A 12571-nucleotide genomic window follows, 5' to 3' on the forward strand; every position below is an offset into this window, starting at 1 on the left:
CAACCGGTGCCGCGCGACCATGGGAAACACGGATCTCGCTGGCGCGACGCGGGAAGCCGCGGAGACGCGCGCAGCCCCCGACAATGTTCGCTTCTATTCCCAGACTAGCTCATGCACTCAAGTGTCACCGCTGCTTTATTTTTTTTTATTTATGTCGTTCTCCGCATAGATGGGTAAACTGCGGCAGTGATGACACATGGAGTCCGATATCGCGCGATAGTGAGTCACCGCGGAGATGAAGCTGAGAAACGACGTTTCCAGTTCGACGTCCGCAGTGTTCTACTTTCGGTCGCCGTGAAGAACGACGAAAGAGTAACCTGTACCCACGGAGAGCTTGCTGTGACTATGCAGTGGAAGCTACGAGCGCGCGCCGCTGGCTCACAGGCCCGTGTCTTTGACTCGTGCATGCGTGCGAACAGCGTGCTTGTGGAATCCAGCGTCTCTGGCTCGTAGCTTCCACGGTATAGCCACAGCAAGCTGTCCGCGAGTATGTACATATGAAATCAAACTTAAACTGAAATGGCGAACATCGGACAATGAACATGACATAGCTGAAGGAACAGGGATCCGTGTGAACTCCGCGACGGTGGTGAGAGGGCCCAGAAGAGTTGGGAGGGGGGAGTCAGAAACAGTTTTTAACATTAGATTTTTGACACTCACAGCGCGCTCGATTGACGGCAAAAGGAAGCAACGCAGAACTGAAGGTAGAAATGAAGCACTCTGTTGGATGACTGACGCAGTTGGTGGTCGCTCATCTCAGGAAACTCGCCGAGTGAACAGCGAAAGCGAGGCGGGTACACCCCTAACCAGTGTGGCACACAGATTCGCCGCCCGCGTGGAGCCGGTACATATCCTCCCCAAGAAACGCTGACGCAGTGCTGTCAAAGCTCTACAGATGGCGTCTCCAAATCTGGTAGGGTCGTGCACTGTCGAAGCAGCGTTATGCACGCGGCGGTTTATTGATTGCCCATTCGTCGTCCGTGCTCTTTTCAGCGACGACAGCCAAGGTGTTGGTCAGTGCCAAGCCAGTGAACTGCTCAACTCTATCCCATGATTATGCCACCAGCAGCTCTATTGCCCTCGATCATAGATCTAGTGCGCGGTGATGGTGAAAGTGTAACGTCGTGAAAGCCAGGCCCATCGTTATCGCTAATGAAATTATTAACGCTGTCTTTTGTCGTTGGTTGAGGCCACATTTAGCTATGGGCATTTCCTGTATTTTGCGTGTCTCCCACTGCGACCACTCAGCTGTACCAAGCTGATGACAAAGCCCTCCACCTCCAGCCTCGCAGTCCGCACTACAACCAGACCAGACGCGACCGTCCGCGCGGCAGCGACAAAAGGGGATCTGGCTCCTGACCTCGGAGGTCAACTCGGGACTCTGACCCCGAGGTGCGGGGGAGGCGGCGAGACGTGTCAGGTGCACGTGCGGGTCGCGCGCTGCCTGCCATCTGACGCCGGGCGGCTTTCCGCAGCGCAGGAGAACAAGAAGCACGCACCGCCGTGCATTTCCTTCTTTGAATATTTCTTTCCTTTGTTTGTCGGGCCTCTGCGGCGGGAGGGAGGGAGGGCAAGCCCGCGTGGACGAGGTGCGCGCGGCGCGATATCAAACGGGGTTCTCCAGACTTGTTGTTCTCTTCCACGGGGTCACGAGGTCCCTCCACTCCCGCTTGCAGAGGGCCTCAGATGCATGCTGGGAGCAGCCACGATGCCTTGATGCGCAATTTGTATTTTATTTTTGCCCCCCTTTATTCTGCCTCCGCCACTTTTTTTTTTTTTGCTCCTAGCAGATAGCGATGGCGTATTGCAGGTAGGCTGATAGAGCGAAAGAGAGAGAGAGAGATGAAAACTTGCAGGAATAGAGAGTGGTCCGTGACCCCTGTGGTTGCCGTATGTTGGGCCAGCGAGCTCATCGAAGCACACGGAGCGCTTCACACACCAGGAGAGAGAAACGGGGTGGAATGATGGAGAAAAAAAGCGCGCGATATAAAACGGAGGAACGCAGGTTCAATGAAAAGTAAGAAGGAAAACGCGAACGAGGGTGGGAAGAGAGAGAGAGGGGGGGGGTTGCCTGGGGGGTGAGGGTCGAGCGCATAAGAAAAAGTTACGACACAGGTTTAAAGGGCACCAAGCAGTGAAGGTAGCGTAAGAAGGAGGAGAACAAGCCAGCGAAGGAAAGCTCCGAGGAGACCGAGAAAGAAAAAAAAAAAGGCCTTTAACTAACGAGAACCTCAGGTGAACCAAGCCCCGCCGATCGCTCGCAGAGAGGGGCGCATGGAAGGGAAGAAAAAGTGGTCGCCGCTTCTTTTTTATGAATGGGCAGAGGACGTAAGGAAGGGAAGGGGCGCGGGGAGAAAAAAAGCGCCAGGCCGTAAACAAACTGGCTGCGCGGCGGCGGTGAAGGCTGCACTCTCGCATGGAGGTTTTTCTCTGCCGCGGTGCGAATGTCCTTCTGCGCGTTTCTGTCGTTCGTCGGCGCTCTTCCACGAACTAAACGGGAGTAGAGCTGCCTCCATTCCCTTCTCGCCCGGCGGCCATTCCGCCCCGATCAATGCGTCGCGAAGAAAGTTTGGTTGTGTTCGATTTGCTGTGATTCTTGTTTTCTGCCTGCCCCCTCCACTTCGCTGGGATATCGGAGAAAGAAGCGCGGGGAGGGGGACAGAGAGAACGGGGCTTCGCAGCTGTTGTTGGTCGGCGACCTTCCACCGACCTGACCCGTGCACGGAGTTACGCAACAGGGATGAAAGCACTGTTTGTTCGCTCCGCGTGCGAGTTCGACGAATTTCGATACCTCGCCGCATTGTCGTCTCATTTCTGTCGGGGTGGCGGGCATTTTTTTGACGGAATGTATTCCTCCGTCGCTCCGCACTCGTGGGCATGGGCGGACGTGAAGTGATGTTGCATAACGGAGTTCTGAATCGAGATTCGATGACGCACTTTCACCCGCGCTGGGATTGCTGAGCTACCAGGGGAAAGCACGTTGGGCGTGCTGAACAGTCGAGACAGGCTGAGTCGCGCGAGGTGATCACCATCTATACTAGCTGGCTGGTTTTTGTAACCTCTACGCCCGTCGACTCCATGTACTTGAATTTTGAGGTACAGAACAAAAATTAGTAAAGTGTCGCATGAGGCAAAAATGGCAATACCAAGTGCTCCGTGTGGCCCGTGAAAAAGTGGCTTTTACTGTTTTTCGCCTCCTACTATGTACAACACCGAGACAATGCGCTACATAGCCTATTTCAGACGATTACGCATGGCGCATTGAGTTATATATCTGAAGAGCTACACGCATATATAATAGTATCAATTCCTAAGATGTACTGTAGGGTTTACAGGCTACAGCTTTAGACAGCGTGTCTAGTAACTGTGCAAACAAATCGTCTGTTCTTTCACAGCAAATGGTGGCAAAAAAAAAAACAGTCGTTTACGAAACGACTGCACAGGGCGGTCGATTTTTCGGTATTAAAGTTAAGCAACTCGATGTTATGCACAAAGACATCACGCAAATGATCCCCGTGAAAGCGCCCACAATGGCTGTGGACAGATCCACTCACCCGATATCTGCTCTGCCAGGCAGGATCTCTGTGCCTGGTAGCGGACCAAGGGATGTTGTTGGGAAGCGGACGAAGGTTCTCCTACGCAAAATAATGCAAATGTCAGCACCACCGGATAACTGTTGTAAAACTGCGGATCGCATTATTATCTACAATCGCTATATAATACACGAAAGCACGCCTGATTTCAATTCAACACTAAATCCGCGCTTTAGTTGACAGCCAAAAGGAGAGGTCGATTACAGAATGATGAACTGCGCAAACCGGTATTCTTAAGTCCATCTCTGGATCCTAATACGTCACAGCTTCATAAACAGACACGTGAGAACAGATACTGCACAGAAGCAGCGGTTTCACCCCAACGCAGCCTACGTTCCGCGCAGCTAAAAGCAAACGCAGACAATGGTCCCCTTCGACTCGGGCTTTACGCAACATAGCAACATAAGCAACATTGCCTGCGACATTTGTTCTTCACAGATGAGGTCACGTGCGGAACAGATTTTTCAACAAACAACAAACAGGACGTCTTGTTGCGTTGGAGTTCTAAGGCACCAGATCGAAGTTGAGGAGGTGCTGGTTACTTACGGGTGTACACCGTGTAGATTTTACGTTCCATAGATGCTCTAGTCCCATTATGTAAATACTTAATGTGCAAGCGACGTCCATGCACTAGCATAACTAAGCTGCAGGGGCCCTTTCGTGTCCATGCGAACCCATAAACAGATTAACAATTGCCGCAAGGGTGATTTAAAAGGCAGAAAGTGCATTGTTCTGACACTTTATTTACAGGGTACGGCAGTTACTCATGGAGGAATCAAATGCACCCCACTGAAGCAGTACCTCCCGTCAATTAAAGGCACCGCGCTTGACACAGCGCGCTGGGAACAACATCAAGTACACTTTGGGCCAACACGTTTGCACTGGCAAGGGGCACGCACCGAGCAGGCCGTAGTCATCACGTTATTGCCATCGCCTAGCTTCTTCGGCGGTCTAGTGCTTCAAATGCCACCTTTCCGCAAAACGCCGCTTTCGTTGGGGAAGCAGTTTCTCCCGCGCACTAAGCGCTAAAAGAACAAGAAGAAAAGAAGTATTGGCGTGCTCCGGATGGGTTTCTCCTGGCGTGATGCCTTCCTGTCTCAGGGGGAAAAAAAGGCCGGAGCAATGCTCTCCGACCTTACTTTCACCTTCCAGCGCTTCGCACGGTGCCCGAGTTCTAGTCTCCGTCTCCTTCTAGGACGACGTAGGCAAGCCACCATCACCACGCTGGTGCATGCGCACTCCCCCCTTCCCCTTATCCCCTCCCCTCGCCCGTAGACAACCACCGGCACCCTGCGGTCCCGACCTGCACGATTGTCGCTTCTCTCTTTACTTCCACGCTCGCCGCTGCAGTGTTTGCTCCGCTCCGGGTTCTCTTCCCTCCGTCGGTGCGTTTCATCCCAGCCGTAAAACTCGCAGAAAAAGGACGGATAATAAAACCGCGGAGAGCGGTAAGCCGTCCCAAGAAAAAGAAAAGAACAAAAACAGGAAACCAATCAGCAGCAGCAGCGAGTTGCGCCGCGTCAAGGGAAGAAAAGCGAGGAAAAAAAAAAAAGCAGAAGCCCCGCGGAATGGCTCAACAGCCGAACGGGCGGCGGTGGCGGGGTGCATTGTTCTTGACGCAAACAGAGGCTCCGCCGCCACACCGGAACGGCTTCTGCGCGCGAGAGCGCGTACAAACGCACGCACAGCTCGTATGCGCCGCGGCGTCGGGATTTAAATTTATGCACGGTCACTATCTCGCCCTCTCTTTTTATCCTTCTTTCACGCTTTCTCCTGCGCCGTCTCAGCATCCCCCCCTTTCGTAAGCCCCCGACGAAGATGGCTCAGGTAGTTGCAGCGGAGGCAACAGGTCTTTCCTTTCTCTCTTCCCTAGCGTGATTCTCTCCGCTCCGTCCTCCTCTCCCCACTCACGTTCTCTCCCGCCGACCCTCGGCTCACTACCCGAGTCGGGCTTCGGCAGCGTGAGAATCGGCGAACCGTTGCTCGAACTCCCCGATGCAACGGTCTCGGCCGCCGGTCGTCTTATATAGCGACGCAGCTCCTTGGCTCGCATGGAGCGCCCCGGAAATTGACAATATCTGGCCGCGCATGCCGCAGTTGGGAGCCTCAGAACTGTCTTGAGAGGAGGTGGCCCCTTTGTTGGACATCATTCGGGCTTTGGTTCACTTACTTGAAATCAGTTTTTTTTTTTTACTTTCCTTTGGGTGCGCGAGGTGAAAGCACGGATAGCTTTGTTCAACCCCCTTCTGCTTTATTTTTGTGCACACAGGTACATTTCTTTTTTTTTTCCTTGCGGGAAAACGGACGCGGGAAAGTGTCTGCAGACTCTGCTGTACTCCCATCTGGTTGGCGAAAAGAGAAAGTCCATGTTTCTTGAGGGTGATTTAAAAAAATATGACACAACCCAAGACGAGGACAAGGGAATCTCAAGAGACACGCGAGGCGCTCGCGTGCCTCTTGTCTTGCCCGTGTCCTCGTTTCAGGTTGCGCCATACTTCTGAAGTGACGTCGCACCAACTCTCCAAACTGACGTATTAGTCAACTATAGTTCTAGCAAGCTGATTGCGGCACGCAAAAACGCTGATCGCTTGGCTGCTGGCTCTTGCTACGAGCAGATTTGTTGCAGCTAAAATGGTTTCTGTTTGTTAGGCTGGCTGAGCAGCCTCATGATCGTGATCCACAAAAACTCGCAGGCACGAAGGAATTCGACGAACGAAGAAGAGGATAATACAGACATTGATGGGCGGTTGGTGATTTTAATGCGTTTACACGTCATCAGGAAAGCGTTCAAACTAGGGAGTTATCGCTAATGACCTGTTTTCATCGATATTCTATTGTTCATCCTTTCAGGTAGACCATTTGTTGCCCTTTATGAAAGTTAGCGCCCGCTCATTATCAGGTTCAAGGGCTGTGTCCTGAGAAGAACGCAGAGCCTGATAAGGCTTTGGATTTTTCGAGTCGCAACATGCACGTAGCGAGAGGACGATGATATGGTCTCGCAGCAAAGTCCTTTAACGTCAAGGAGCAACTCCTGCCCTATTGCTGGAATTGATACATGTGCGTTGTGTTGCTAAGAGCATACGTACATAATTAAATCAGTAGGAGGTATTTGGTATCGCGGGAAGGAAATCACTGTTAAACATTCATCCCCAGAATCCATATGTTAAGTTGTATTCAGCCGACTACCATGGATATCTGTCTCTTCGCTTATATGGAAACCTACATAATAGCTGTCGTAGTTAACTTTGTTTTTGATTTTTGGTTTGTTCCGTACTTTTTATACCTGTTTTTTAGGCACGTACGCTGGCGCTTAATTTTTATCAACTTCTGACGCGAACTGAACTTTAATGAATATGCTAATAACGTGAATTTCGCGCCAGGAAAGCGTAATACATTAGAAAAACTAAACGCGGCGCCGAAAAGACCGAAAATGACACAAGGAAAGAAAAAGATAAATAAAATAGAATGAAATGCCAGCACTGTCTTTCAAATGGCATGCACAGCTGCGACGAACTGTCGCACACGTCTGGATGCATAAGCATAGTGTCCCGATGCTCCGGCTACAAACAAAGCCAATTTCCAACGGCCAGCACACAACGACCAAGCCTATTCATAATGCTATACGATTATATAGCACAGGCAACGCAAATGTCACAGTCTAATTCACTAAAGTTCCAAGGACACTGAAGGTTTAATTTTTTTTTTCTTTCTACACAGCAGACGCATATGCAGAGTAGAGTCTGCTTTAATTTGTTCTTCTTCCTCTTAAAACATGACATATATCCACATTTACTCGCATTGTTTAATTTCTTTAAACAGGTTTCTTCTTTCTTTTTTTTCCAGGCACTCGCTAAATCGACCTAAAACCTGTTGCTTGCGCTACCATCAGTCTTGTGATTCATAGGCAGCACGCATGGCAACACCGCTACGTACAAGTGGCGAATTTGTTCAGCTCTAACAGCAATGTCAAATGTGACGCAGCTCTGTGCCAGTGACGCAGAGCTCAAAGCCAACCATTTTATACATCATCTCCGCATATATTTCACTATATTTCTGCGTATTGTGAGGATAGGATTTCGTCTCTTTGAATGGAAACGTCCACAGCACTCTGCTGTGCCAGTAGTGTACGCTTCGTAAACAGAGCTTTTTTGCGTTGCGTAGGTTTTTCTAGTCAATACACGTACCCTCTCTTTCTCTCCTTAAGTCGGAGGGATTTAACCTATCGCATATATAACAATGAATCCAGCGTGTGCATCTGTGTAACACAGTTTAACCATAAACTATCGGAGTTAGGCCAGCATACCGCTCTTAAAACTAGCCCCCCTTCCAATTAGTTGGAGGTCTTTTTGCTGCCCCTGTTTACAAGGCATCAGTATTCTTGCATATTTGAAAGAACTCGAAAGAATAGGTTTTGCACGGTGGGCTCTAACCAAAGCGCAGTTGCAGATATTTTCCTAGCGGTAAATTTTAGTGGAGCGGGTTAAATATACACAGGGACATATAACACTATAAAGGGCCGCCGCGGTGGCTCAGTGGTTGTGGCGCTCAGCTGCTGACCCGAAAGAAACGGGTTCGATGCCGGCCGCGGCGTTCGGATTTCGATGGAGTCGAAATTCTAGGCCCGTGTACTGTGCGACGTCAGTGCACGTTCAAGAACCCCAGGTGGTCGAAATTTCCGGAGCCCTCCGCTATACGGCGTCCCCATAGCCTGAGTCGCTTTGGGACGTTAAACCCCCATAAATCATAAATGATTTTTCTTGATGCAGTGGTGTTTTTTTCTGAGCACGTAGTTCTGTGCTTACAACTGTATTGTTTCGAGTCAGTTTTATGCCCTCCATGACGTTCCATCCCGCAAACCAGGCTTGTCATCATGAGCACGCCATATGATACTGTAACGCGCTAACCCTAGTCCCTTATCAGAGAGACCTTCGAGGTTAGGCAGAAAGGCAGGGGACCGGTGCACATGCGCAGGAGAATAACCCGAGAGGCGCTATCGCTCTGCGCATGCGCACTGGCGACCTGCTGTCCTCCCAACTCTACTGTACCATCATATTGAGGCAATGAAACAGTTTCCGCATGCTTGGCTGTCTACCTTCCTCTCTACACCAGTCTCAGTATGGTCTTTTCATGCTAAGAAACTGGCCAATTACCGTAGCTCCTTTCAGTGGCACAACAAAGCTGAGGATTACGCAGCCGAAATGACACACGCATGACTGGGGATTGGAAAGCACGCTGAAATTGAGAGAGAAGAGTGTTCCAGGCCCCTTCAAGTGTCTGAACTTCTGAAATATAAAACCATCACGAAGGTCGACTCTCGCAGCTGCGATGTCAGTGTTTGTTTCGCTTACGATGCCTGTTGGCACTCGTTCGGTGTTTAAAGCGAATAAATGTCTGCGGAACATAATCAGCCGGGTGTATTGCAACTTTTAGCGTGTGTAGTAATTCGTTGCCTGCTAGCTGGGGAAAGTGTCTCGTGGTTAATTTGTTCCGAAAACAGGACAAGCCGCGGGTCGCTGCACTCGCCCCACGTTTCCGACGTCGTGCGTTCGCTTGAATCCAGTGACAAGACGAGAACCGTGTGAACGGATTGAAGGTGACGAACCACCACGGGACCACATGCCGCGCGCCTTGTCTCCCGCCGACTGGCTCTGGTGTCGGGGGCCTCCGCTCGACTGCCCTCCAAGGACACATCTTTTCTTTCTCTCCCCTCTTCTTACTATCCTTCGCCCGCCACAGATGACTAATGCCTTGCGGCCGTGAAATGTGCTGCGCTGCATAAGCACAACGAGAGCACGAGGACGGTCACGTGATGGTGTATCGCGTATCTCTTCGTAAACGTACCGCTGACAGACGCAATAGTCGGTAAGGTGGCAGTTTTGAAGATGTGTACACGTGGACTGTTTCGTGGTTGTTATACGTAGTGTTGCTAACTATCTTGTTATGGCTGACACCAGGCACATATCCAACACCCCTCCGCTTTTTCACTTGGCAAATGCTCATGCTCAGCCAACTGCCACAATCCCCCGCAGCTGGAAGAAATTATCTTGGGCCCCTCCCGAAAAAAAAAAAATTCCTGGCTACGTACATGGCTGACACGGTTTACAGCGCAGCGCGACTCCCGTCTCGAGCCACGTGTCGCGGATCACAGCTGTCTAAGAATTTTCAATTTCGAGGCTACTTTAAAAAGCATGTCATACCGCAACAGATACTCTTGCTGCCGCCTCTGCAGAGACAGCACACATGATAGCAGAGGTAACAGTGATGTTTACTAAATGAAACTCAACAGGAATATACAAAATGCGTACAAGCCGCATCTCTTCACCAACAAGAAAGTGATGACTTCCTTTCGCGTATGAAAATCAACCGCGGCATTAATTCAGCTCCATCAACCGAATGTTGCCATTTTTTGCGATTGTATGGGTGCAGTATGCGTTCGTGTTTCCTCTGCATACGCTGCAGCACGAGCAGAATGCATGGAAACGACATGCGAACTGAGCTATAGTCTGCATCTATACTGCAGCATAGCTTCACTACCGAATATTAAATATTTGTAATGCTTCAACCGTTATATCTGCGAAATCCTAAGCACCGGGTACACACCACCTTGAGATCTCGCTGTGCGATGCCGATGCATGGGCGAAACGATTAATTCTTACTAATGAGCAATTAGGTTTCATATCGTACGACCTGGCGAGCGAGGACCGATCACAGATTAGAACTCGATCGCAAATGTCGCCTGATTGGCTTCGAGGGTTTCGTATGTACGCTGTGGATGTGAAGCTGTTGCAAGGATTGCGCGTAATAAGCTGTGCAATACCGGTGGCTAGCTGCTATACGATTGCAGAACAGCGGAAAAAAAGGTAAAACAAAAGAAGAAAGCAAGCAGCGAGCAATGTGAGGAGATTACACAACCGAACTGGAATAAATATGAAATCTTGCGTAAATCAACACTTTAGATTAAAAACAGCGGGCTTATCGGCATCATTAGATACTTATAGCGGTCACTATAAGCCTGTTAGTTCGCTATGACGTCGTTAGTGCACGATAAATTACAAAATTTTATCCCCATACCTGTAACCTTTAATTAGTTCGTGCCATCGGTGGTGCTATGTTTCAAGCTGAGGAACGCGTAATGCATACATCACTAGGCTCCTTATCGGTCGATATGATGACGAAATTAGTATGAAATTCGCACATCCCCTTAGTGTTGAAATCGAGCTTATTGGTAAATATTCTAGCTCGAATCATCACTCGCACACGTCGACAACAAGCGTTCTTTCGCCTTGCAGTACCCTTGTCTAGTTGGCACTGCCCACTGATATCGACAGTCAGCGGATTCTGCACCGCAGTCATTCTGTGGCAAACAGCAAGTTAGCCTTCAGTATGGCAGGTGGCGCTGTGAGCACCTAGGGCGATTGATGTAAAGTGCAATATATTAAAGGGCCACTGAGGAGAAAATTAAGTTGACCTGTATCGACACATTACCGCAATCGAACGACTAAAAGGCTGCTTTCCCTGTGGTTTCATAAGCCCATGCAGTAACAGAAAAAAAAAACAGGGATTGCCACCACCCGTCTATTTCTTAAGTATAGGAAGTTGCGTCAACCTAGACACCCGTAGATCCCGGAGGCTGTAGACTACGAGGCCATTCGCTTGAAAACAGTCATCACGGAGTCATTTTCGGTGCAAACGCAACGGGTTTGAATGAAGTTGCGGGAAAGGTTTTAATCGCAATTTGGTCAGAAATAAAAGCGTCTTCTGCTGCCGGACAAACATCAAAGATAACCAGCCCTAGAATTGATATTTATGAAGAACAAAAATTGGACGGAGTTAGCCTATGTGTCCATTTAACTCCTTGCAAAGGGTTTGGCTGCAACAGTATCAGCAACAGAGTCTGGCTGTGGTTTAAAGACGAGTATTCAGTACGCATGCAAGGAGATGTAAAATTGACAATGACGTAAGCATTTAATGAATACGGATGAAGTTAAGCCTTCTTTGTCGTTTTCTGCACCACGACTTCTACAGTTTGACGTTCTGTTCTCCGGCGTCACTTAGCTGTTTACTTTCCAACGTCTCTCGAAGATATCAGCAGCGGATCATCTAGCCTGGTTGAGTCCGACAGCACCAGTTTCGATAGTGCCATAGCGCCATGAGATCAGCATTGCGTTTGATGCTCATCAATCTAACCAACATTGCAAGTTTTTTATCCTCCTCTTCGGTGTGTCTCATATCCCCATACCCCACATCTCGCACCACTGCAGACGCAACGACGTCTTACGCTGACGTCAAAGCGGCCACCATATTGGTAAACCAGGACTAAGGTGGAGGTCTGCGCTCTTATCTCGTCCGCTTATCGCCCCTTATTTCGATGTGCACTCTGGATGATGGCCCATCAACATGGCGCCCGTGATGTCACATTCAAGCCATCTACATGACACATGGTGATGAATGTTTATGGCGAAAGGGCAGCTTGGCCAAAGAGCGCCATGGCACATTCGCACTACTCAAAGTGGGCTCAGAGATCAATTTTGCAAGCATTTCACTCTAGTTAAGCCAAGCGCCAGGCCAAGCGAAAGCTTGTACCAGTTGTGTTACCGGTGGGCACACTGCGGCATTTGGGATCGGACCAGCACCTGCCGCATACGAGACGGATGCCACCGCTGCGGTCACTGCTTAAAGTGCGATAATTCAACATGTGCCGCAGCGCAAGCATGCCCTAGTTCGAAATTAACAGGCTGTCATGAACCCAAAATTTTCAGGCCCCGTTATTTTGGTACAGAGTTCAATCTCCAAGAAACTCCATCGGGACAGCCGGGTAGATAGAGGGCGCCACTGTCCCGTGGTTATCAGCGACGCCAAACTGTCAAACAAGGGCCGCTCTCCGGTGCCGCTAGGGAAAGCTGCTGCGATAAGGGTGTTTCCGCCGCGACTTACGATGCGCAGATGAAATGCAGATACGCTGAACCGCCGTAAATAAG

General features: G+C 49.9%; 1 protein-coding gene across 2 annotated transcripts in view; it reads right to left on the reverse strand.

The window, feature by feature from the left end:
* Positions 1 to 12571, reverse strand: part of LOC144129328 (Krueppel-like factor 5) — a 92571-nt gene that overhangs the window by 21195 nt on the left and 58805 nt on the right. For both annotated transcript variants that reach the window (XM_077663374.1, XM_077663373.1), the window contains exon 2: positions 3555 to 3635. In XM_077663374.1, the coding sequence (XP_077519500.1) occupies positions 3555 to 3635 (81 nt within the window). The remainder of the gene's footprint in view (positions 1 to 3554; positions 3636 to 12571) is intronic.

This window comes from Amblyomma americanum, chromosome 4 (assembly GCF_052857255.1).
Source record: "Amblyomma americanum isolate KBUSLIRL-KWMA chromosome 4, ASM5285725v1, whole genome shotgun sequence".
Taxonomy (NCBI): Eukaryota; Metazoa; Arthropoda; class Arachnida; order Ixodida; family Ixodidae; genus Amblyomma; species Amblyomma americanum.